The sequence below is a fragment of the Urocampus carinirostris genome, chromosome 18, assembly GCF_059441175.1.
Source record: "Urocampus carinirostris isolate Australia breed hairy pipefish chromosome 18, RoL_Ucar_1.0, whole genome shotgun sequence".
Classification (NCBI taxonomy): domain Eukaryota; kingdom Metazoa; phylum Chordata; class Actinopteri; order Syngnathiformes; family Syngnathidae; genus Urocampus; species Urocampus carinirostris.
In genome coordinates, this window is record NC_142366.1 from 6,577,744 (window position 1) to 6,604,342 (window position 26,599).

A 26,599-nucleotide genomic window follows, 5' to 3' on the forward strand; every position below is an offset into this window, starting at 1 on the left:
AGAGAAAAAAAAGATTTATGGTGGAGCACAAGTAACACCGAGAGGCATATTGAATGGATGCACGAGATATTCAATAATGAAAATGTCAAAGTTCTTGCGCTGGAGATACAGTATAGAATGTTTACACACGAACTAGGTGGAGGAAGCGGATTTCCTCTTCAGGGTGGATTCTGGGTGAGCTCTCACAGCGCTACATGCCGATAGTGGTGGAGAGAAGCACTGCAGTACTGTCCTCTACTTGGAAAAAGGTGCACACAATACAAAATCTAATTTGGAGCAATGTCCGGATATTTTTTAACATCACCCAAAAAATGTTCGTATCTACTGTTTTACGTTAGTCGAATGGTTGTAAGTAGGGGAGCGTCTGTATTTTGGACTTTTAGTGGTGGTGGATTCTCAGCCCCCCCTAACGGTTGATTCGGTCATCAGCAAACTAAATTCTAAAACCAAATAAATATAATTTAAAGCAATTCTCCCTACAACCATCTATAGAACAGATACATACTGCAAAATCCTGCTCTGCAATTTATAATGTATAATGTAATGAACAAAACTGATTTTATTGCAAGTAGGGAAAGAAGGAAGAAAAATGCTGAAATAAAAGTTGTTGTATATTTCTGTAAATAAAAGAAATAGGTTTACACGAATTATATCCGTCTTAATTCTAGAGAGTCTGTCTTGCTGCATGAGTAAATAGGTCCCACGGTGTGTTTGTAAGATGTGTTTCAGCTTAACAATGTCAAGAACCAGAACAGGATCAGTAAACAAATTTGTGACGGTCTCACAAAAGCTTTTATTTTACGGGAAATGGGGAGTCAGCGGTCTGGCGTGGAAAGACAGGAAGCCAGAGACTGAGGAGATCGACACCAATATCCCGAGCAGATATCGGACAGGTGGGGTCAATACCGGACAGGCCGGGACAGACAGGATTGATATAGAAACAGGATATCGAAATTAAACAGGACAAACTAGATGGGAAAGAAAACTGGAAAGAATAATAAACAGGACAAAAATAGACGGGAACAAAACTGGAAACCGATATTAAACAGGACAAAATAATCGGGAACAATACCTACTTCATTGAGGTTCGTTGACGGATAACAAACATTGAATGAGAACACTGAACTTAAATGGAAAGAAGTCCAATCCGTCAATGAGCCGCAGCTGGCGCCACGCGAGCGGGCTAATTGGGCGCCATGGCAACCGTGACAAACAAGGGGAATTGCAATCATTGGATAAGGTTGACATTTATGTACTGTACTTACTATTTACTATTTTGTTATTTCAATGATTTGATCTGGGGTACCAGGGCGATATCAAAGAGATTAATGCGGCGCCGCCGAGAGCGGCAGCCTTTCCAGCAGCTCCGTGTTATTTTGCACTTTTTGTGATTTATTGTTTTAAGTGTCTGCTTCTATCTTCGGTGTTTTTCGTCCCGTTTGACAACTACACTTTGGATTACTTTCTATCCTATCGTTATGGGTTTTACCGCACAAAAATGCGTTTATTCGGGTAATCAACTCCTTGCCCTAGAATTGCTGGCGTGATGAGGGGGCCCTAGCGTGGATACAGCTAAGCGGCTAGCGGGGTAAGTCTTCGGTACCATCCTTAATCATGGTAAATGTGAACTCTCTACCAAATAAGACCGAAGAACTGGCTGTGCTGGTGAAGAACATCAAAGCGTACAGGGAATGCAGTTTGCTGTGTTTTACGGAAACGTGGCTCACGTCTAGCATCCCGGACGCTAACGTGGCGCTACCCTGAACTACCCGGAGCTACCTGGAGCTATCCGGCTTCAGTGCTGTTGGAGACACAAAAGCCTGCGGGAAGCGGAGAGGAAGTGGACTCGCTAATACGAGGTGGTGTATCCCTGGGCACAAAGATTTCCATCTGCCGCAGGGACGTCGAACTTTTGGACTAGCGTGTGACGTCATCCACTCCGCTGTGGCTAAACAAAGCACCCCGAGGGCATCCTGTTAATTTTAATAAACAACAGAGGAGACTGCTGGAAGTGTGAATTTTCCTACGGGGATGAATAAAGTATCTATCTATCTATCTATCTATCTTTTTATCTATCTATCTATCTATCTATCTATCTATCTATCTATCTATCTATCTATCTATCTATCTATCTATCTATCTATCTATCTATCTATCTATCTATCTATCTATCTATCTATCTATCTATCTATCTATCTATCTATCTATCTATCTATCTATCTATTTCAAAATATTTCTATCCCCCCGCTATACAGCATTTTCACCTTGCAATTACCACCTCAGAACGGATTAATGTCATATCCTGAGGTTTAGTGTGGTCATACACATAAAATTGGTCCGAGAAATTTCCTCGATGGGAGTCCCCAATGAAGTAGGTAACAGGCGGGAGGAGCTGAAGCTCAGCCAATGAGACAACTATCCTCTTTAGCCCGGAAGGCGGAGATGGAAAAAGAGGAGGAGGTCAGTTGAGGATTCGTTATCGTTCCCACACAAGGAAAATAAAAGGGGAGTTTCCTCGCCTCACCTTTGGGGGAAGGCGTCTTAGTATGTTCCTGCGTGGTCATCATCTAGGAATGTGAGCACCCACCCCACCCACGGGTGGGGGACGCTTAGCTTCATCACAAAGAGAGAGAGTGAGAGGGAGAAAGAGAGAGAGTGTCCCTACACGCTCACTCGCATCATCTCACCGACTCCCGTTGCCGCGGGAACCAGCTGAGGAATGTTCCCGAGCATCACCGGATGCCGCTGACCTAACCTGACAAGGTGGAAGGGGACTTTTTGTAACCCTGGATGAGGGAGGGGGGCGGTGGGCGGTCAGGTGCCGACGTACAGTATATATTTTTATAAGTTAAGCCGATGGCGCTGGTGATGGAGCCGGTCAGCAAGTGGACGGCAAGCCAGGTGGTGGACTGGATGAAAGGTGAGCTTGACGTCATCTTTTTTTCAAGTCACGATTCATTAGAGAAAAAAAACAAGAGAAAAGAGAAAAATTGTCAAATTAAAGGTGTAGTGTGTAATATTTGACCACTAGATGTCTCTGTATTGTGTTGTGCAATCAAAAACAAAGAATACAAACGTAACATTAATTTCCCTCACTAGTTTGCTTCACTCTTATGTCTAGCCTGAAAAAAAGCAAAAGAAAAAAGAAAAGAAAAAAATAAATATAAAAAAGAAGCAAATATGTTAAAAAAAGAAAAGTTTTCCGTGTTTTTAAAATTAGAATCGTTCATGTTCTTTCAAATGCGTTTTTTTTTTCTTAACGACCGGTAGGAGCTAAATGATACATGGTGTCCCTTTAAGACATATATTTTTAATGACTATCTTTCGATTTCGAAAAAACGCCACAGCAAACTTGCATTTTCCTTGCACTAATGAGATCAAATTGAACCAGTGTAATATGCAGACCAACTGACACATGCCAACATTCCCGCTCCCGATGCTGCTTTTGCTTAATCTTTTATTGTCACTTGCCTTTCACAGCCGGTCATGCGACGGATGTCGCCGAGTCCCATGGTTTAGGCATCGGGCGCTTTTCCCCCCACTGTTTCCTTCTTTAGCCACTCTTGTTAGTCACTTGGCTGCGGGTAAGGCTCTCGTCTAGTCGGTATTGTCCTTCCGTGTCACTAGCTTTCCACAGTGAATGTCGGCAAGTTCCTTGAGTGAGGTATATTTTTCCACTGTTTACTTCTCTTCTCTACCTCTTATGTTAGCAACTAAGCTGGAAGCTAAGGCTCTCTCTTTCAACAGCTATTGTCAGTTGTTAGTTGCCCGTGATTCGTCCTTCTAAATCATTCGCTCTCACCGTGAATGTTCCATGATTCAGATATCTTTTTTCTGTTGTTTCCTTCTCTAACCACTCATGCTAACCACTTGGCTGCAGGCTACCGCCGCTGTTATTGTTAGTTGCCGGTGATTCGTCCTTCTAAATCATTCGCTCTCACCGTGAATGTCGTAGAGTTCCTTGATTCTGGTATCTTCCACTTTTTTCTGTTGGTTCCTTCTCTAAGCACTCATGCTAACCACTTTTCTGCAGGCTACCGCTGCTGTTATTGTTACTTGCTCGTGATTCGTCCATCTAAAGCATTCGCTCTTACCGTGAATGTCGTAGATTCCTTGATTCAGGTATCTTCCACTTTTTTCTGTTATTTCCTTCTCTAACCACTCATGCTAACCACTCGGCTGCAGGCTGCTGCCATTGTTATTTATTAGTTGCTTGCGCTTTGTGCTCCGTGTCATTTCCCTTCCACAGGGAATGTCGTCGATTTCCCTGATCCCTGCATCTTCCACTTTTTTTCCCACTGTTTCCTCCTCTAGCCACTCATATCAGCTTAGCAGGTTGTGGCTTGATGCTAGCAGCTATTGTTAGGTTCTTTCTGCAAATAAAGCTTGCATTTACAATTCTTTACTGGTATCTTTAGTAGCTTCTCCTGCTAGCTATTGGCTCTTTTCGGCCACTCTGGGTGTTTCCAACTTGTTTGGTCTTTTTTTGTCGCTGATGGAGATTGACACCAGCTTTTAATTCCTGTGGTTTGCTGCCTGTTAAACCTCAGGCTATTTTTGATAGCAAACTTTATTAGCAATGCATAAAAAAGATTTAAAAGTTTGTTTGCACAAGGTTTTAACATATGAGAATAATCTGTGGGCTGTATTACCTTCATATGATCTGCCCAGGCCTGATTTCCAGGTTCTCAATTATATTGTCAGTCATCTTCAAGGTCAACAGTTGGCGTCTTCTTAAAATCACGTTTTATTTTCATTGAAGTGCAGATTGAAGTCTTTAAAACAGGAATAAAATTAAACTGTTTTAAAATATATTCCATTGAAGGCAGTTTGAGAAGTACTGACCTACATAGAAGAAATCATCATGAAATGACTAATGACGGTTTGTTGTGGAAAAATCAGGTCAAAGATGTCCGATTGGGGAACGGTGACGGAGACGGTCATCAATTGGTCATGTGCATATGGCGCCTGTTTATTTGTGTGCTTGTGGGCGAACGGCGAGTTGTTGGTCTCAGAGCGTCTGTGCACAACAGCTGACAATACCAACTGCTGCCCACTTGCCCTCCACGCAACACAACAGAAGGGAGGCCACCGCCTTGAAAACACAACACTGAAAATAGGCCTCACTCGGGGCACCAATTTGTTTGCCAAAGTCCAGATTCCAAAATGTATAAAAAACATATTTTCCGGGCTAAGAGGTACACCTAAAAAAAACTAAAATTGCCAGAAATTTGCAGGTGCAACCTATAATCCAGTGAACCCTTAAGGCGGGAAAATGTGTTTGAAAAAATGGAAATGGATCATGAAAATGAAAGGCTACTTAACACGGTAACCATTACTGAATGGATACATTTTAGTGGTCAAACAATATATCATAATGATAGTTTATTGTCTCAAACAGGGGTCCCCAACAAGGTGCCATAGGGCACCAGGGTGCCACCTGAGGACAACCGAGGTGCCCGCGGACCTGTTTTGAAAATAGCTCACTAGTGCTGGGTCATTGTTTTTTTCTAGTAAAATCATATTTTTTATTGGTCCCATTAGTTAATTTAACCCTACTTCCTACTTCTCTCCTTCATTTTTCTTTCATTTTCTGTCTCCTTTTCTCTTGTTCTCTCTTGTTTTCCCCTTTACCTCTCTCTTTCTTACCCTCTCAATTTCTTTCTTTCTGTTTCTTATTTTCTCTCGTTCTCTCTCTATCTCTTTCTTACCATCTCTCATACTTTCTTTCTTTCTGTTTCTTATTTTTTCTCGTTCTCTCTCTCTCTCTATGTTTCTCTTTCTTTCTTTCTTTCTTTCTTTCTTTCTTTCTTTCTTTCTTTCTTTCTTTCTTTCTTTCTTTCTTTCTTTCTTTCTTTCTTTCTTTCTTTCTTTTTCTCTCTCTTGTATTCTTGCTCCAGATGATGTGCACGATTTTAATACATTAAATTAAATTTTCCAAATTTTATATATATATATATATATATATATATATATATATATATATATATATATATATATATATATATATATATATATATATATATATATATATATATATATATATATATATATATTATATATATATATTATATGTGTTATATGTATATTAAAACGATGTCCTAGGTGAGATTTCCGGGGTGTTATGTGTCAAAATTCTGTATTCTAATGTGTTTATTAAATTTATTTAAAAAAAATAATATGTTATTATAATAGATTATTATTATCATCAAATCTGTAACTTGAATCAGGAACCTTGTAATTTACAGTTTAGATAGGGGACTTTTTGAGGTGATTCAATATTAATTCAATATTAAATATTAACATTTTACTATTTATAAAATTGAATATGAATTTTTCATACATTTTAATTCAGTTTGGAATATAACGTTAAAAAAGACAAAGATGAGGTAAGACTTTTTCTACTTCGACAAACTTCAGTTGTCAACGAATCAAGAAAGATGCCTATAAATAATATAAAAACGCATTATTGTATATTTTTTTATGTTTAGCCTTTATTCCTTTGTTAGCAAAGCCCAATCTGTTGTTGGCCACCTCTTGAAAGTTGGAGGAGAAAACGTGTGTGGGATTTTGGCCGAAAAGCGAAAAGTGATCATCTGTGGGAGTCGAGTGCGTGACTCAGAAATGAATCACAAAATATTCGCTCGCACTTCAGTACACGGGTGTTTACTTATTGTTACATCTCTATTAAACCTTCATCTTTTGCTCTCAAAGTCTGGCGGCAACCCTAAACATGAAGAAGTGATCAGGGTTTGTACGAGTGCTTGAAATCCTTGAAAACTCAACTCAACATTGGGCGGCAGGGCGGATGGGTGGTTAGCCAAGTCAAGTCAAGTCAAATTTATTTATATAGCCCTTAATCACAAAAATATCCCAAAGGACTGCACAGGATTACAATGACACAATCTTAAACCAACATGCCATTAGCGTGCAGCCCCACAGTGCGGAGCTTTAGGTTTCAAGTCCAGCCACCGCAGCTTCCCTGTGTGGAATTTGCATGTTCTCTCCGTACTTGCCTGGGTTTCCTCCGGGCCCGTAGGAAACCCACACAGGCACTGGGAGGACATGCAAACCCAGCATGGGGAGGCTGCGCTAGCTGGAATGGAACCCTGGATCTCTGCGCAGTGGGGCTGTGTGCTAACAACGCAACCACCGTGCCGCAGTTTCTAAGATTGAAACATTGAATGCACTCTGCTGGGAGCAAACAATATTGATAAAATGAGTCCAAATTTGGCTCATTTTTCTGCTTTATATACATGCAGTACTTTTTTTTTTTTGTCTTTTTTGGCCGGGCTCTTTAGTGCCTTGTGCACATCATAAAGACCCAAAGTGGAGACACAACCAAGTTGTGCTTCTCTACTTGTATATGAATCAAAATATTCTAAAAACAATTGCAACAGCCTGTACACATCCTGAGTCGTGCGACTGATTGTGACCGAACTCTTGGTGCTTCACATACATAACAAGAAGGTAGTAAGGGGATACGACTAATGCTAATACTTCAAAAGAAAATACAAATACATTTTAATGAGAAACATAATTGCTTCAAATAATACCCTGGTTGAGTTCTCAGGTGCCTCAGTCACATTATGAAGAGGTAGAGGGGAGACACGACCAAGTTGTGCTACTACTTCTATGGAAAATTGAAAAGATAGACAGATAGATAGATAGATAGATAGATAGATAGATAGATAGATAGATAGATAGATAGATAGATAGATAGATAGATAGATAGATAGATAGATAGATAGATAGATAGATAGATAGATAGATAGATAGATAGATAGATAGATAGATACTTTATCCCCGTAGGGAAATTCACACTTCCAGCAGTATCCTTGTGTTGAAAATAAAACAATCATAAGTAAAAGGAATATAATACATAAATACCCAATGTAACGTGTTGATATAGAGTATTTAAATAGTGCTACCTAAAATACACGCTGTAATAAAAATAGGGTAATATGCAAATGTGGGGGTGGGATTTAATGTGGTCTTTTACTCCCCCAGGTAGAGTTAAAGAGCCTCGTGGCATGAGGAAGAAATGATCTCCTCTGTCTGTGGAACAAGACTGTGACAGCAGTCTGTCACTGAAGGTGCTCTTCGGTTTGGAGAGGATGCTGTGTAGTGGATGTGATGAATTGTCCATGATTGACCGCACCTTTTTCAGTGGCCGTCTCTCAGCTACTGTAGTCAGGCTGACCAGCTCTTTGCCCACAACATAGCCCGTTTTCCTCACCAGTTTACTAAGACGAGAGGCATCCTTCTTCTTGACGCTGCCTCCCCAACACGCTGCTGCATAGAAGAGGGCGCTTGCCACAACAGTCTCATAGAATATTTTGCAAGAGCTTTTTGTAGATGTTGAAGGACACCAGCCTTCTGAGAAAGGACAGTCGGCTTTGACCTTTCCTGAATAGAGCTTCTGTGTTGGCAGTCCCGTCCAGTTTATTGTCCAGCTGCACAGGATATGGGTGAGTTCTAGTTCTCCTAAAGTCCATCATCATCTCCCTGGTCTTGGTGGTGTTCAGGTGCAGGTGGTTAGTGTCGCTCCATTGGACAAATTCCTGAATCAATTTCCTGTACTCCTCCTCCTGCCCACTTCTGATACATCCCACGATAGCAGTGTCATCAGCAAACTTCTACACGTGGCAGGACTCAGAGTTGTGCTGAAAGTCCAACGTATACAGGGTGAATAGGAACGGAGAGAGCACGGTCCCCTGCGGCGATCCTGTGCTGCTAACCACAGTGTTCGATGTACAGCCCCCCCTGTTTCACATGCTGGGGTCTGCCTGTCAGGTAGTCCGTAATCCATGCTACAAGGTGTGAGCTTACTCCCATCTCTGTCATATGACTAGATATGAGCGCTTTTTTCTAATCGTGAATTCCTGTTTTGATATCAGCCGGGATTTTGCAACCTCCTTTCCTCTTCTTAGTAATGAATTCACTTGAAATCTGCCATTCCGGCAAAGCTCATTTCATGCAGACCACAACATTGGTTGCGCTAGTGGTGACCGATTACCAGGCCAAATTTGGCTGCATATGCCAGGCATCCTCGCCCCCACCCAAAAACAAATCCCCCCCCCACTATTATTTCTGCTCTTTTTGCAGCAGAGTAACACTTTACTGCTGAGGGCCGACATTGTTTTAATCGGGACGGCGTCTATCGGGATACGCTATTAACACTCGATAAAACACGTGCAAGGAGTACGTTAAAAATAGGCGAGAGTTGAGAGGAAACAAACGCTACTGCGCATGAAATTGTGTTCGCATCATCGGCCCCGTTTTCCCCTCGATAAATATTAAGCAAAAGATTGATGTTTCTCCCAAAAAACAGAAGCAATATTTTTGATTAAAATAAAGTAATTTGTAAACCGATTGTTAGAGAGGAATCACATCCCATAATAGCTTTAACATTTGTTTGAATTATGAAATGAAATACAAATAAATATACAAAATGGCCATATAAATATATCATTAACTATTAATACATAATTATGATGAGATGAATAAAATAAGGAAATAAATGTATAAAATAACAAAAAAATGATTAAATAACTACACATACATATAGTATTAATTCAAAATATTAAACTTTTTTTTGGATCAAAAATACAATAATAATAAATTCAAAAAAATATAAATGACACAGAAGAAGAATATATGATGTAGAGCAGGGGTGTCAATCAGGTGGCCCGCATGCCGGATCAGGCCCGCCAAGGGATTGATTCCGGCCAGGGAGGCAACGCTCAGAAAAGCGCAAGAGAAAAACGAGCTGCAGGTTGAGGTATACCAGTATACACTTGATGTTGCCGAAGCCAGGTGCATCTCACAAACGCTGTACTTGTATCTCTCTCTCTCTCTCTCTCTCTCTCTTTCTCTCTCTCTCTCTCTCTCTCTCTCTCTCTCTCTTCCACTCTCTTTGTCTCTCTTTTTCTCTTTCCTTGTTCCTTTTTCTCTCTTTCTCTCTGTGTCTTTGTACCTTCTTTTGCTCTCTTTTCCTCTTTTCATTTTCTCTCTCTTTTCTCTCTTTCTCTCTCTCTCTTGCTTTCCACTTCTCTCTGTCTCCCCTTCTCTTTTCTCTCCATTTCTCTTTCTCTCTATTTCTCTTTGGATTTCCTTCTTTCTCTCTCTTTCTTTCCTCCTTTCTCTCCATTTCTCTTTTTAATCTCTTTTTTTTCTCACACTCTCTCTCTTTTTTCTCTCTCTCTCTTCTTCCCTTTCTCTCTTTCTTTGTCCCACCCACTTTTCTTTCCCTCTGTTTCTCTTATTTCTTTCTAGCTTTTTCCATTCTCTCTAATCTACCAGTCTGGCCTCTGAGAGAATGTTTGATTTATTGTGTGTCCCCCCAGTTAAAAAGAGTTTGACACCCCTGATGTAGAGGAATCATCCCATAATAAATTAAAAAAGACTTATATATACATATATATATATATATATATACATATATATATATATATATATATATATACATATATATATATATATATATATACATATATATATATATATATATATACATATATATATATATATATATATATATATACATATATATATATATATACATATACATATATATATATATATATATATACATATATATATATATATATATATATATATATATATATATATATATATATATATATATCTGATGCTGGAATAAAATAAAATACAAATAAATACATAAAAAAATAAAATAATAAAAAAAATAAAAATAATAGAAATAATACTGATAAAATAGGCAGCACGGCGGCGCAGTGGTTAGTGCTTGTGCGGCACAGTTCATGTCATGGGAACCTCCTGCGTGGATTCAAATCCAGCTCCAGACTTCCTGTGCGGAGTTTGTGTGTTCTCCCCGTGCTTGCGTGGGTTTCCTCCGGGCACTCCGGTTTCCTCCCACGTTCCAAAAACATGCATTTCAGGTGAATTGGCCGGTCCAAATTGTCCCTAGGTGTGAATGAGCGAATGAGTTGTCTGTCCCTGTGTGCCCTGCGATTGGCTGGCAACCAGTTGAGGGTGTCCCCTGCCCACTGCCCGGAGATGGCTGGGATGGGCTCCAGCCCCCCCGCGATCCTAATGAGGATAAGCGGTATGGCTAATGAGATTAGATGAGACTAATAAAATGAATATAAAGTATAAATATGTTCAAAAGAAAATTAAAGAATATTATTAATGAGAATAAAAATAATAAAATAATGGAATAAATACAAATATTTTAAACATAAAAAGAAATCAAAATCATAATTATATTAAAATAAATACAATATAAAAATAGAATGAGAAAATTGTAATAGTATTAATAAAATAAATGAAATATTGAAATAAATTAAAATCTTACCGAACAATAAATTAAATAATACATGAGACAATTTCTTATTAAAAATAAATACAACTATAATAATAATAATAATAATAATAATAATAGTTATTATTATTTTTTCAAATAAATAGAAATAAGAAGAAAATAATAATACTTGCAATATTTATTGATGGCTTGAAAAAAAATCAAAGAACTAATAAAATATTGATAACGGAATGAAATATTTACACAAGGTAATAAAATGAATAAAATCAACAAAATAATCATGAAATAGATATAAATACATTCAATACTAAAATTAATACACACAAGAAATAATGATGAATAAAATAATAATTGAATAAATAAAGTTTGTTAGACAAATAGTTCATATAGGGGATAAATATTAAAAAAGCATACATTTTTAGTAAAACAAAATATCTATAAATTGATAAATAACAAATTAAAATACCCTATATAAATAAAAACTAAGAAAAATAATAATTTAAAAAATATTATAATGTAATTCTATATTGTGAATGTATTAGCAGAAACCAAAAACAAAAGAAAAAAAAATGACTCTCTGTAATATTTGTGTTTCAGGCATGGACGATTGCCTCCAGCAATACGTTTGCGTGTTTGAGCGCGGTGGAGTATGCGGCGAAAGGTTGCTTCGAATCAGCCACGCAGAGTTGGAGGACCTCGGAGTGTCCCGCATCGGACACCAAGAGCTCATCCTGGAGGCCGTAGATCTTCTCTGTGCGCTTGTAAGGCATTAAATACCCTAAAAATAGAAAAAAATAAGGAAACTTTTAGGTAATAAAGGTTGCATCCTCTATTGGTATGGTAACAGATTTTGAATTCCTCATCCAGCCTGTAGGGATGAGAAAGGTTAAAGCGCCAATATGTAAAAAAAACACACACCATTAATTCATATAAGACTAAGACATATGTACTACCTCATAAACATGATTTTTAGTTAAGAACATTTTAACTCAAAAAAGCTGACATGTTTGGCTGCTATTTGCTACTGTAGAAGCCCAAATGATGATTTTGCCACCTAGCCTGTCCCAGTGGTGCTTTTAGCACTTTACAGCAACTTACTGCTCATAGCTAATTCCTAAAATCAATCACCTTCCTCTGTTTTTATGCGGTTTCATTCTCTAGCCATTTATGTTAGCCATTTGGCTGGAGGCTACGGCTTGTTGCTGGCCACTATTGTTCTCATCCCTCATCTCATTAGCTGCACCGCTTATCCTCAGTAGGGTCGCGGGGGTGCTGGAGCCCATCCTAGCAATCATCGGAGAGTGGGCAGGGGACACCCTGAACTGGTTGCCAGCCAGTCGCAGGGCACACAGGGACAGACAATTCGCTCGCTCATTCACACCTAGGGACAATCCACCTGAAATGCTTGTCTTTGGAATGTGGGAGGAAACCCACGCAAGCACGGGGAGAACATACAAACTCCGCACAGGAAGTCCGGTTGCTGGATTTGAACCCACACAGGAGGTTCCCAAGACCTTAGAACTGTGCGGCACGCGCGCTAACCACTGCTCCGCCGTGCTGCCCGCTGCTATTGTTAATGTTTGTTATTCCTGCTCCATCCTTGTGTCACTCAACTTGCATTTCTGGTTATAGAAGCAGATTTTGCAGTGTTCCTTTATTAGACATATTCTGCTTTTTTCCCTAGTGTTTCCTTCTTTAGCCACTCATGTTAAGCACATGGCTCGCTGCGAGCTGCTTTTGTTGTTGTTATTTACTCCTGCTTCTTCTTTAAGGGTCACTCGCTTTCCGAAGATGGTCATGGAATGGAACATTTTTCCACTGTTTCATTGTCCAGCCACTCATGTTAGCTACTTGGCTGCAAGAGATGGCTTGTTGCTAGCCACTGTCGTTATTGTTAGCTGCTCCTGCTTTGTCCTTCCATGTCACTCGACTTCCAAAGACGAACGTCGCGTTGTTCTGTGATTTAGCCATTTTATGCTTTTTAGCACTGTTTCCTTCTCTAACCACTCATATTAGCCACTTAGCTTCAGTCTACAGCTCACCAATTATTATTGTTAGCTCTCCGTGTAAATAAAGCTTGCATTGTCGTTCAGTGTCACTCTCCTTCCACAGCAAATGTCACCAAGTCCCATGATTCAGGCATTTTCAGTATTTTTCCCACTGTTTCCTCCTCTAGCTACTCATGTTAGCCATTTGGCTTCAGGCTTTGGTTTGCCGCTCTTGTTATTGTCAATGCTAGACAAATTATGCGTTGCTCTTATAATCTTTTACTGATTTTTATTATCAGCTACCATTTCTGACCAAGTCCAGATATTTGATCTTTTCAGTCGCTCCGGTTGTATCTAGCTGCATAAATAGTGCATAAAAAGTGGATGATTTTAAATGACTAGCTACGCTTCCGCATGGGACAGAACTCTGGCCTGGAGACAGAGAGCGTGAGGACACTTGCCCACAAACTGGGCGCTTCGGCCAAGAATCTTCAGAACTTCATCTCAGGCCGGCGACGTAGCAGCCAATCAGAGAGCAGAACGTCAAGGCGGCTTCCCAACGATCTGCTCACCTCTGTGGTGGACCTCATCACTGCTGCCAAAAGCCTGCTAGCCTGGTTGGATAGGTAAGATAAAGTAGTATAATATCATATAATTAGATATTAGTTTTAGTCCTCGTTAGTATTGAGAAATCCTAAAAAACGTAGAATTTAAAACATGTTTACACGTATTTGTATAGTATATTTATTCATGAATATGAATAAATGATTTTTTTCTCATCTATATCAAGGATGGTTAGGATTTTGTGCTCTGATTGCCGCGACCCTTTTTTGATTTCCGTTGTCTATAATGTTTTGTGATTGTTGAGAAGCTTTCCATATTTTTGATTCTCCCTTTAGCGTCACTGCAAGCCTTTGTGCCCATCACTAAATCAATTCATGTTTGTTAGCAGACATTCAAAACTGAAAAAAGTTAAATTCATTGTGGGAAGGAGTTCAACCAATATGATCTTGGTATTTTTAAGATGTTTTGATGCAAACTGATAGCAAACCAGCATTTTATACAATGTTAACTAATTGCAGAAAGGTACCTTAAATACATAACTTGTCATATGCGCTAATACTGCAAAGTCTGAGTTTTTCGTCGGAAGTTTGGGGGGGGGTTAAGTGAAATAATTTACTGTTGATGTCGTATAGTAGGGAAATGCCGTAAAAGAACCCGTCTTTTTCTACACCGTGGAGTTAAAACATTGTAAAGAGGGAACGTCGTATCCCGGGGGCCTACTGCAGTGGTGCCCAACCTTTTCTCGAGTACGGACTGGTTTAATGTTTGACCATATTCTCTTGGCCTGGCCCAATAATAACATTAGTGATAATAACAATACTGTCAGAACCAGAAAAAATGCCTGACCCAAACCTGTGACGTTTCACACAAAAGTTGATTGAGATATTGATGAAACAAACGCCAGCAATCCGGGGCTCGCTGGACAGGAGGAGCAAGCAGCTCACGGGGTCGGAGCGTGATCGGAATGCAGATGTGACTGGATTTGCCAGGGCGGGAGATCGGAGCTTGGTCAAATGGGCAAAACGGGTCGATAGCTGGAGCGGGAGATCAGAGCGTGGTCGAAGGGCAAAAACAGGTCAATAGCCAGAGACAAACGGGAAATCAGGAACAGACAGGTGGGATACGGACGAAGATGGGACGGGACGGACGGGAGCCAGAGTCCAAGTGCTTGCCTTGCGTCTGCGGAGGTTCGCTGACCGACCGACTAGGAGTGACTGGAGTCCTGAGTTTAAATAGGAGGCGAATCAATCAGTCAACGAGCAGCAGCTGAAGCCAAACGAGCGGGCACAGGTGAGGGCAATGAGTAATCATGACAAAAACCAATTATACTAAAAATAAATAGCCTGAGTTCACTAAAAAAGATATGAATAAACCCAGAAAACAAAACACGACAAGGGAAAAAACTCTTTACTGTGTATGATGATGAATAGGACTTTGAAGGACATTAGGTAAATACATTGTAAATCTTGCTATTGTGTTCATGGTTTATGTTGTCAATATGTGAGATTATTGCGGCTACAAACACTGTCTTTTTATTTGGTCCAATATGTCTCTTTCAAATTTTTGTTTTGCCAACCCCTGGTTTAGTGGTTAAAATTCAGTGCTCTTACTGTTGCGATCTGGGTTCAATTCTTATTGTTTCCAATGTTGAACAAATGTAATTGCCTGCACATTCATTGCTTGAATAGTCAACATACCACCCAAAGTTTGAGTTGATTTAAAAAAAAATGCATGTTATATATGACTAAATATGGTGTTAGCAAAGAAATAAGGCTGCTTTTCTCTCTCTCTGTGCGACACGGTACAAAACAGCATGGTGGTTGCAGACTACTAGGTGCACTGCATAACAAAGTGTCTCCAGTAGCCATCATTGTATTTCTATCACAGCCAATCAAATGGTCCCTCATCCTCACCGTCCCTTCATTTAATCACGACTCAGCAGCAAAAACAAAGCAAAGGTCTCGGAAGGCCGGCAGCCCACGCGTGTTCTCGAGCACACGCTTTTGGATGCACACGCCCACGTCTGCAATTCTGCATAATTCCGTGCAGACACGCAAAAGTGCAGCGCCACCCACGCTAAAACTAAAAAAATAAAGCTCACGGCTCTTCATTACCGAGACGTCGATACTGCACCGAGTAGCGTCGAGTATCTTTTCCATCACATGTCGGCAATTCCCGCATTTCGCAAGCACATGCCAGTCACTGATCCAAAATATGCGGGAGGGTTGTCTGCTTTATACTCCGACAACTGTCAGTTTAATGGGCGGAAAGATCATCCACTCAAACTGAATTAACTTGTTTAACAATAAGGCTCTTTAAAGAGACAGTGTGTAATATTTAGTGCCTTCTACTGGAACAAAAAAAATCCTTCATTCTGTAAAAAACAACAACAACATTGTTTTGTAATATCCACAGGTTGAGAATTTTTTTTTTAATCTCTTTTACATGGCGGAATCCATACGCATGTTTGTCCGACGTCTTGCTGCTACACTGTATTCATTTAGCACTGATTTTCATTTACATTAGACAATACAGTGCTTTCTAATGGTCAAATATTAAACCTTTAAGAGACAGTAGTAAAGTGAAAACATGCTTTGTTCATTCAATGAAACACAACTCATTCAAACAATAAGCAAAAAAAAAAAAAAACACATATAATTCAGGATATTTAGTTTTTTTCCACTGTTTCCTTCTCTCGCAAATTTGTTAGCCACTTGGCTCGCTGCTAGCTGCTATTGATAATATTATCTGCTCCTGCTTTGTCCTCCGGTGACACTTGACTTCCACACCCAAACATCGCCAAGTTCCGTGATTCAGGCATCGTCAACATTTTTCTCCAGTGTTATCTTCTCTAGCCACTTATGTTAGACACTTGGCTGCAGGCAATGACTCGCCGCTAGCTACTATTTATATTGTTATATGCTCCCGCTTCATCTTTTTGTGTAACTCGACTTCCACTGCCGAATGTCGCCAAATCCCGTGGTTCAGGAATCATACAATTTGTTCCACTGTTATCCTCTCTGGCCATTTATGTTAATTTGGCTGCAAGTTATGGCTTTTCTTTATTGTTATGGTTTTCACTTGACAAGTTCTACTTTTTACTTACAATAATTACCTGCCTTTTTAGTAGCTTTTCCGCTAAAGGCTAAAATCAGATACTTACACAAGCTCTTTTTTCCTCACATTGAGGTTTTGAGTTTTTCCTTGCCCGCATGTTGGTTTAAGATCAGGCGATGGCGTAATTGTAATCCTGTGCAGTCCTTTGAGACATTTTTGTGAATAAGGGCTATACAAACAAACGTGACTTGACTTGACTTGACTCTGACCAACTTCAGCTATGTGTTTTTTTCCAGCCTCTCCAAATATTCCCAGCACACACAAAACGTCCAAAGAAATTAGTTGCCTTCGTTAACTACATTTCAACTTTTTTCCACTGTATCCTTCTCTCACTATATTTGCCACTTGGCTGCAGGCTATGGCTTGCCGCTATCCTCTATTATGAGCTGCTTCTGCTTCGCTCTTTAGTGTCATTCGCTTTCCATTTCTGCTTACGCAAGACAACATTGTGATGCAGGCATTTGGTGCTTTTTTCCCACTGTTTTCTTCTCTCGCCAGTCAGATTAGTCACTTTGCAGGCTATTGATAGCTGCTTCTGCTTTGTAGAATTTCTCGCCCTCCACAGCTGGTCATGCAGGTAAACGTCACTGAGTCTCGTCAATAAGGCATGTAATGCTTCTTTTCCAATGTTTCCTTCTCTAGTAGCTCATCATAGCCATTTGACTGCAGGCTGAGGTTTGCAATGAGCTGCTACAGTTATTGTTAACTGCTCTGCGTAAATTAAACTTTCTTTTGCAATCTTTTATTGGGCTTTTCGTTAGATTTTCCTGCTAGCCGCTAATGTTGGCCACTCCCACCAGCTCTGACCAACTCCAGCTATTGGCTGTTTTGAACTTCTCTGTGTGTATCCAGCTTATTTAGGGATTTGTTTGTTCCGGCTAAAATGTATCCTTCCATACGCAAGAGAATATGGAAAGGGGGGAATGTACTAAAAGGGAATTCGGTAATGGAATAAAATCTACCATCAACACCTGCTTCGGTGTGACTGTTGCACAATGACAAGCAAAAAATTAAAAAAGTAGATTTTTTTTTATATGTTTTTGGCCTGGTGACCATTGGCCATCACAAATGGTTTTGTATGAGGAGGATTTATCATCTGTTTTGGAAGTGGGGTGGTTAGCCAACAGGCTGCTTAGCCAACAGGCTGCTTAGCCTTAGGTCTTGGGTGTAAATATAGCAAGCAACCTCAATAAAGATGACCCAAATGGCGTAAAGACTGCAGAAACGGCAAGGACGTGAGGCCTCGGTCCCATACAAAAAGCACATTCTTGTCTTAGTGATTTTTTTTTTCTTTATATTGTAGTGTATTAAAGAAAAAACGTAAAGGCTGGCTGGAGATGAAATAAGGCTTCGTTAACTCAGCTTAAGTGTGTTGGAAGGGGATTTTAATTTGAGTAAAAAAGTTATGCTGATGTCAACAAAAATAATCATACAGTATCTGATTTTTCACAGGTCTCCTTTTGCCACGGTGGCGGACTACTCTGTGACTCGGAATAACGTCATCCAGCTTTGCTTGGAGCTCACCACCATCGTGCAGCAGGTTAGCCAAGAAAGATTGTGTTTGCCATTCTTTTTTACGACTTCTTGTTGCATTGTTGTGGTTTTACCCTTCTCTACCCACTTTTTAGAAATAGAAACAAATCTTCTATGCCCCTGTTTTAAATTAATAGATAATTTTTTTTAACAAAAACATTTTCACGAAAATAACAAACATTTTATATGTAATTATAAACTATAAAAAAATAAACATTTATATATGTATATTCCACATTTAACAAACTCGGGGTAGCAGGAAATCAAACCTGTGACCGGTTTGGTGCCAAGACTAATGCTTTACCTCATGAGCTAGTGCCAAATAATTATTATAATAGCAGACCTGACTACCATAATTTGTGTAGGAGTCTTTTTGTTGGTCAAAGTCGGTTGTTGATATATTCTGCTTGTGTTGCCCTCCAGGACTGTACCGTGTTTGAAACGGAGAATAAAATCCTGCATGTGGTGAGTCTCGGTTTATGGACATCATTTACAAAATAATTTGATCGTTTTTGTCCCTATACAAGACACATTTGTCCTATTTTCTTACCTTTGGTTGTGTACCCTCCAGTGCAAGACTCTGTCAGAGGTTTGCGAGCACATCGTGTGCGTTTCTTCCGACCCTTTGGTCTCACAGTCGGCCCACTTAGAACTGGTCCACCTCACCAACGTCAAAGCTTCCGAAGGCCTGGTAACTCCCCACACTTTCAAATTAATTGACGTAAAACGGAATTGTCAAACTTATTTTATCTCAGGGGGAAAGCATGATGGAATAAACATTGTCACGGGGGGATCAGTACAATAAAGAAAGAGAGAGAAAGAAAGACGGAAATGAAAGGAGGGATAAATAAAAAGAGAGATAGAAAAAAGAGAAAAAAAGACGAAGAGAGGGAGTGAGAAAAAAAAGAACCATAAAGAGAAAAAGAGAGGGAGAAAGGGTGTGACGGATAGAAAAAAGAGAGAAAGAGAAAGGGGGAAAAGGAGAAATAAATAAAACAATAAAGAATGAAAAAGGGAATGAGAGGGAGAAAGAGAAAGAGAGAGAAAAATTGAGAAAAAGAAAGAGAGAGCAAAGTAAAAAAGAGAGAAAGAGAGATAATGGGGTGAGTGTGTGGGAGGGTATAAAGAGAGAAAGAGCGGGAGAGAAAGAACAGTGATATCTAGTGGTCAAAAAATACACACTGTCCTTTTAGAGCAACATAAAAAAAATCTGAAAAACCATTTTAAACCCAAAAGAGCCAACTATTTTTTTGTAATTTAGGGCAAACGAGCCGGTTTTCTAAAAATTGACAAAATTGTCATCAGTATTGAAATTTCCTCTTGGGACCAAGAGGTGGCAGGTTCGATTTCCAGCTCCTCCAAATTAAATGTCGACGTGTCCTAGGTTTAGACACTGAACCCCCAATGCCCCCTCAATGAGAATGTAGGCTGACTCTGCTATCAAGTGTTTGAGTGTGTGTGTGAATGGTTAAGAGTGAAATACTTTGTAAAGTGCTTTGGGAGGTCTTCAGTAACTAAAGTGGCTAAAGCAATGCAGTCCATATACCATTTACCACTATTCCACACAGCTCATGAAATGTGTATTTCCCAGGGAATGTACATCAAGTCCACCTACGACGGGCTTCACGTGATCACAGGGACCACGGAAGGGGTGAGCTTCTCTTTGAGAACTCTATGATGCAGAAACCAAGTAAATAACGCGAAGAAAGTGCATCCCTGGCCGCCTGCCAGACATTGAAGGATTTTGTAAGCTAGCTCTAAAATGACATCATATTAACCGTTAGCTTTCTTGCTGGTGTCAAATGGGCAATCGATGCGCCGTCGACTCAACCGTTTCACATTTCTGCTTGTAGTCCCCGGCAGACCGCTGCAAGAAGATTCACGCAGGAGATGAAGTCATTCAAGTCAATCACCAGACTGTGGTGAGTTTTCTGGAAAAGTCAAATTGTTTTCAAAAACACTATTCTGTGTTTTTACAACAAGGAAATTTACTGTTTCATTAGTTTGTGAACTGCAATTGAATAGCCAAATTGAGTACAGGTTCTATTGACCTACACCTCTAAGTACATCTCTTCTGTAGACCCCGCCTTTTCTATAGAACTCCATCTCTAGGTTCTTTAAACATATGCCGCTTCTGCAGACATCCATCTCTAAGTTTCTATTGACCTCCGCCTTTCAGTTATATAGACCTCCACTCAGATTTACCTCCACCACTACGTTCTGTAGAATTGCACCTCTTCTATTGGCCTACACTATAAGTCCTTTAGACTTTCACCTCAAAGTTCTCTAGACATCCACTTCTTCCCAAGACCTCCACCTATAAGTTTGATAGACGTTCACCTCAAAGTTCTACATACCTCATTCTCCTGTGTGATTTATAAATGTCCACCTTTAAGTTAATAGACCAAAACCTCTACTGTGTACCTCAGTTTCTAAATTCTACAAACATTCACTTATTTAGACCTCCACCACTAAGTTTTAGACTTGCGCCTCTTCAATAAACCTCAACCTCCTCCACAGACCTCCACCTCTCTGATAGACCACAACCTCTAAGTTCTATAGATTTGTACCTCTTCCATACACATCCACTTCCAAGTCTAAGTTTTATAGACAACCACCTCTAAGTTCTAATGACTTCCACATTGTCTACGGATCTCCACCTCTTTTATAAACCTCTATCTCTGAGTTCTATAGACCTCGACTTCTACAGGCCTCCATCAGTAAGTTCTACACACTTGCACCTTTTCATAGACTTCCACTGGTTCTATAGACTTCCACCTCTCCTATAGACTACCACTTTTAAGCTAAATAGACTTGTGCCTTTTCTATAGACCTAAATTATTCTCTAGACACTCACCACTAAGGTCTATATAAGTTGACCTCTTCCATACAAATCCAAGTTGATAGACTTTAACCTCTAAGGTCCATAAACCTTCACCTCTAAATTCTATAAAATTTCACCTCTAAGTGCTATTGACATCTACATCATGTATGGACCTCCACTTTTTCTATGAACTGCCACCCCTAACTTCTATAGCCCCCCACCTCTATAGACCTCTACCACAAAGTTCTAGACTTGCACCTATTCTATAGACCAATTCTTCCATAGACCGCCACCTGCTTTATAATCCACCTTCTCTAAGTTTTACAAATATGCACCTCTTCCATATACTGTACATCCACATCCAAGTCCATAGACTTTCACTACTAAGTTCTACTGTTCCTTCACCCCTTCTATGGACCCCGGCCTCTTCTATAACCCTACAGCTATAAGGTCTATACACATCCACATTTTCTATAGACCTCCACCACTTCTTTACATCTCAACCTCTAAGTTCTATAGAACACCTGAGCCCCCGTGTCTTTTCTTGCAGGTGGGCTGGCAGCTCCGCAACCTGGTGGGCTCCTTGCGGGCTGACAAGGGTGTGGTGTCCTTGACTTTGAAGAAACGACCTCAGAGCACGCTCAGCTCCGCCCCAGCACTGCTCAAAAACATGCGCTGGAAGCCGCTGGCATTGCAGGTAGGACGTGCCACTTTCAGAAAAATGACAACTTGGCCCACTTTGGACCCTCACGGGCATCGAATAAGGCATGTAATTGGGTCGAAACGCTGGTTTTGTTTGCTAAATGAATCATAGCCGGATAAAATATATTTTATTATATTCTCTATATCACCTGCGCCAGACAATTGAGAGTTCACTGCATCAAAAAAATATATTTAATGATTTTGCCCTTGATTACTCGGAAGTTATTTATGCCTCGCCTGCAGTTGTTTACGTGCGGTTTACGACTTATGATAAATCCCGTCCGTTAACCTGCTGAGAGAAATGTTTCAGCCACACATAAAACTGAGGCTGAGGAGCAAGTAAAGGGAGTAAAACTGTAAAGTCAGGATGAGACAGAAACAGTTTTCTCATGATATAGTGCGAGAAAAACTAATTCTTTACAGAAAAGGAATAAGTATGAGATAGGCTACAGAAACAGAACAAGGAAATTGATTGGGAGCTTCAGTATTCAAAGATGACAACACTACTGTAACAAAGGCTTCACTACATAGTGTTGAAACACTAACTAAATCTAATTGAACAAACCTTTAAAGTAAGACAGCGCCCGGTATGTTGCAATACGAACAACTTTTAACAAAACAGGAAAGATAGACAACACAAGAAACAATCCCACAGATTTGTCACGGATCAGACAGACGAAGACCACAATTGCGTCACGTTAAGAAATTTTATTTAAGGATGGGGTAAACGGGAGAGAGGGTCTTGGAGTGAAGAGAAATCTTGAAGTGGAGATTTTGGACTACCTTTAAGGAAGATGGCTTAAAAGATGGAATGAAGATGAAACCGAGCAACAAGGTTGGTGTGGCAGGTCTTGGAGTCGGTAAACCACGAGTCTGCAAGACCGAGGCAGAAGAGAATGGCAGAAGGGTCAAACTGGTCCAGGTTCAGAGTCAGAAGCCCAGCCACACAGGTTCAGGGTGTAGGCTTTGGAGACGATCTGACAAAGGTCGGCTGCAAGGCAGGGCTTTAAATACAGAGCTTGATTGACAGGGAATTCAGAACAGCTAGTGGCAAACGAGAACAGATAGGTGGAACAGATCAGGGTGCAGTGACGGAGCAGGGAGGTGATTGGTGCTGGTTACCGGTAGAGAGAGAGCTCATGACATCGTTAAAAGAAAAACTATAGTGTCATCACTATGAATACTAATCAAGGCATTAAACTTAGACAACCAAAGAAAAACTCCTACTTGTGGACAGAACAAAAGCTAGAATGTCATGATGACGCGATCATGAAATATAATGAAGCAATACTAACTAGCTTCAATTGAACAAAACATGGAGGGGAACACTCAAGTATATTGTAATACAAATTGGATCTCACTAAATAAAACATGAAATAATTAAGGATGCAGGGAACATACTCACACAGGTGTACAGGCTTCGTATGGGTGCTTGAAATCCTTGAAAATGCCTGAATTTTAATTTTTCAAGGTTTGAGAAGTGCTTAGATTTTGAGTGAAGCGCTTGTACTGTTGAAAATGTTGCCATGTTGCTTAAAAATGACATTGACGCGCCTGCTCTTGTAGCGTCGCTTTGCCGTTGAATTTCTTCTTTTCTTGTGATTAACGGCAGCGGGCATTAGTTTGTATGGCATTGTAATTTGGAGCATTGCTGCCCCCTACTCGTCACCTCCAAAAGGACAGGTGAATGAACCAAGATCCCCGGTACTGGAGAAATTAAAAAATTAGCTTTAAAGAGTGCCATGATAACAAGACTGTAAAGTATAATCTAAACTATATTAGCCAACTATTAAAATTACTCCTCTAGAGAATGATGCCCCACGTGACTTAAAGAAATGCAATAAAGAATAAAACATCTCATTTTTATTTCATTTGAAAAAAACAACAACAATAAACGGGCGTGCATAAGAACGATTCTTATCCAGGCAACATAAAGAGTGCAATAAAACGTATCTTGCATTTATCAAAATAAAAACACATCCTTTTGATAAGGTAAAGTAAATAAAACCACTTTAATGCAATTTAAGTTTGATTTCTGTGCAAATGTCAAACAAGTCAGTGAATGGGTAGAATACAGCAGCAGCATTTTCTCTCTCTCTCTCTCTCTCTCTCTCTCTCTCTCTCTCTCTCTCTCTCTCTCTCTCTCTCTCTCTCTCTCTCTCTCTTTCTCTCTCTCTCTCTCTCTCTCTCTCTCTCTCTTCCGATACTAAAAGCAGCCAACCTCGGGCCCCAGCAAAAAAAATATGAATAATTTTCCTAAGTGTCATTCAAAATACATACAGTACTGCATGGCAAAAATCAGAAATCGCTTAAAAAAACAGCTACTTTGTTACTATAAATGTGCTTATGAAACCATCAAGTCTTACCCGTTTAATGTGACTCGTGGTAAAATTGGGAGTGCAGCGTTAAACTGTGATGCTGCTGCTTTAAAATGGGCTCCGGCTGACAGGAAAAGACCGGAAAGAGGAAAACAAGCAAATAAACTTGCCTCTCGTCTCCTAGTTACATAGTCACACCTGGAGTTGAAATGTAATATTTATTCTACACATTTTTACAGCATTAAAAACTTAAGTTCATGTGATAATTGTCCTCCTACAGAATTAATTTAAAGAAAAAATTGTTTCCCTCCTCCATTGTTTTTCAATCTGTTCACAACTTTGGAAAAGTGCCAGGTAGCCACTCCGCACCGCTTAAAAGCTCCTGAGCCACGAATAAACAAAACAGGAAAGGCGAACAAGGCAGGATATGTAGGAACACTAACTAACCCTACCAGGATAAAAAATTAAAGACATCGCAGGGCGAACAGAAGAACTCTGTTTATGTGTCACATGTGTTCTTGTCTCGTCTTCCTTTCATGTTTTTCCCCTGATATTACAGCCAACCAGAAGCCCTGGCAGCAGCTCGGCCACGCCTTCTGGCACCCCCACCAAGAGTTCTGCCCTCCAGGACCTTTACATCCCACCCCCACCCATGGAGCCGTATACACCAAGGTCTGTCTTTTGGAAATAAACAAGCTCCTATTTGATCATCCACAAGACAAGACCTTGACTTTCCTCTTTAAAGTGCTTTTACCTGCAAAACAGTGTGACAAACGTGCAGTCTGCGCAAGAGTACTGTATTTCAAAACAGTAGTATTTATGTGGAGGGGGGACAATGTGCTAATGGTATCGTCGTGTTTACGGCATCCATGACGACTGATACTAGTGTCATTTTAAAGTATCTCATACCTGTCAACCTCCACGGCTCCATGCCCTTACAAAATGTTGTATACTCCCTTACAAAATACAAAATAATCTTACACCATATTTTTTTTCAAACGTGTTTATTTATGTAGTTTAACATGTTACATTGTTTATGTGTTTCGTTATATCATATATATTGTTAATGAACATTTTGTTGTGAGATACTGAGTTGCTCGACATAAATGAGGTTTATTATAAAAAAGGTTCAAAAATTAAGTAGCTTGGACGTTCACCGCAGAAGGAAAAAATACATGCAAATATAATTAAGTAGAATAATACATTTTCTTATTCAAATTATTAATTCATTTTCTGCATGAAATTATTGTTGGTAATATACTGATTAAAGGGATAAAAACAAAGCTGTCTTGTTTCATTTTCTCCTTTTATACATCCTTTTTTTCTTGACTTCTTTATACAACACAATAATTCGTAATATAATGCATCAAAGCAAGTGAACCGTTTGAGAGCCAGCTCTCTTTAATGAGTTGGGCCGAAAAAGCCGGTTCTGTAAAAAGAGATGGACTTCCTTTCGCTTCATAACTACCACATTAAATCTGAGGCTGCAGACACATGCGCACAGTAGCATCAAACCTCTTGCTTCGTTTGCATAGAAAAAAAACAATATCGAGATAGCGGTGAACTCGTTTGACTTGATTGATTTGCCGTTTCGTGATAGCTGGTGTTTACCGGATGGTACCCATAATTGACAAATTTGCGTTTTCCCGTACAGATTTTCTTGCACGTCGTGCACATCTTAAAATGCATAATACACGTACTTTGTACGGCAAAAACGTACAGGTTGTCAGGTATGGTATCTGCACTCTCCACTGTGGTGGATATCATAATTTGCTGCGCTGTGGCGGCTATTTTACAAACAGTAAGTGGAAATTCAAAGTTATAATCCGTTGCCATTTAAGTGATGCTATTTTAAGGCAAATGTTTTAGGAATGAGGTATTTATTTGAAAAATTGCAATGTTTTTTTAAAGATGGGGGCGGGTCGAGGGACTTTAATGTACTAGTGGTATTATTATATGTCTAGTATTGTTTTTGAAGACTACCGAGAGTGGAATTTTAAAATACGTGCATTCTTTACAACGCAAAACTGCACATGAATACAACATACAACAAGTAAGAAATCTGGATTTTAGGGAATAAAATTGCTATTCCTATCTTTCGAGCTATCGAGCAAGCTACGTACCTATCTATCTAGCTCTAGAGCCAGCCATCTATCTATCGAGCTATTGTGCTAACTATATGTACAGCACTTGATTTGAAATCCGGTGTCTGAAAAGTGCGACGTAAATATATTTGGATTCCAAT

The 26,599-nt window shown here is 39.7% G+C and overlaps 1 protein-coding gene across 3 annotated transcripts in view; it reads left to right on the plus strand.

Moving 5' to 3' along the window:
- The first annotated feature begins 2,468 nt into the window (after positions 1–2,468).
- The window catches only part of cnksr2a (connector enhancer of kinase suppressor of Ras 2a), a 54,740-nt gene continuing 30,609 nt past the window's right edge, over positions 2,469–26,599 (plus strand). For all 3 annotated transcript variants that reach the window (XM_088322889.1, XM_088322888.1, XM_088322890.1), the window contains exons 1-10: positions 2,469–2,920; positions 11,906–12,069; positions 13,720–13,922; positions 18,430–18,517; positions 18,934–18,975; positions 19,082–19,201; positions 20,102–20,161; positions 20,364–20,432; positions 21,885–22,031; positions 24,914–25,026. In XM_088322889.1, the coding sequence (XP_088179015.1) occupies positions 2,857–2,920; positions 11,906–12,069; positions 13,720–13,922; positions 18,430–18,517; positions 18,934–18,975; positions 19,082–19,201; positions 20,102–20,161; positions 20,364–20,432; positions 21,885–22,031; positions 24,914–25,026 (1,070 nt within the window). In that variant the 5' untranslated portion in view covers positions 2,469–2,856. The remainder of the gene's footprint in view (positions 2,921–11,905; positions 12,070–13,719; positions 13,923–18,429; positions 18,518–18,933; positions 18,976–19,081; positions 19,202–20,101; positions 20,162–20,363; positions 20,433–21,884; positions 22,032–24,913; positions 25,027–26,599) is intronic.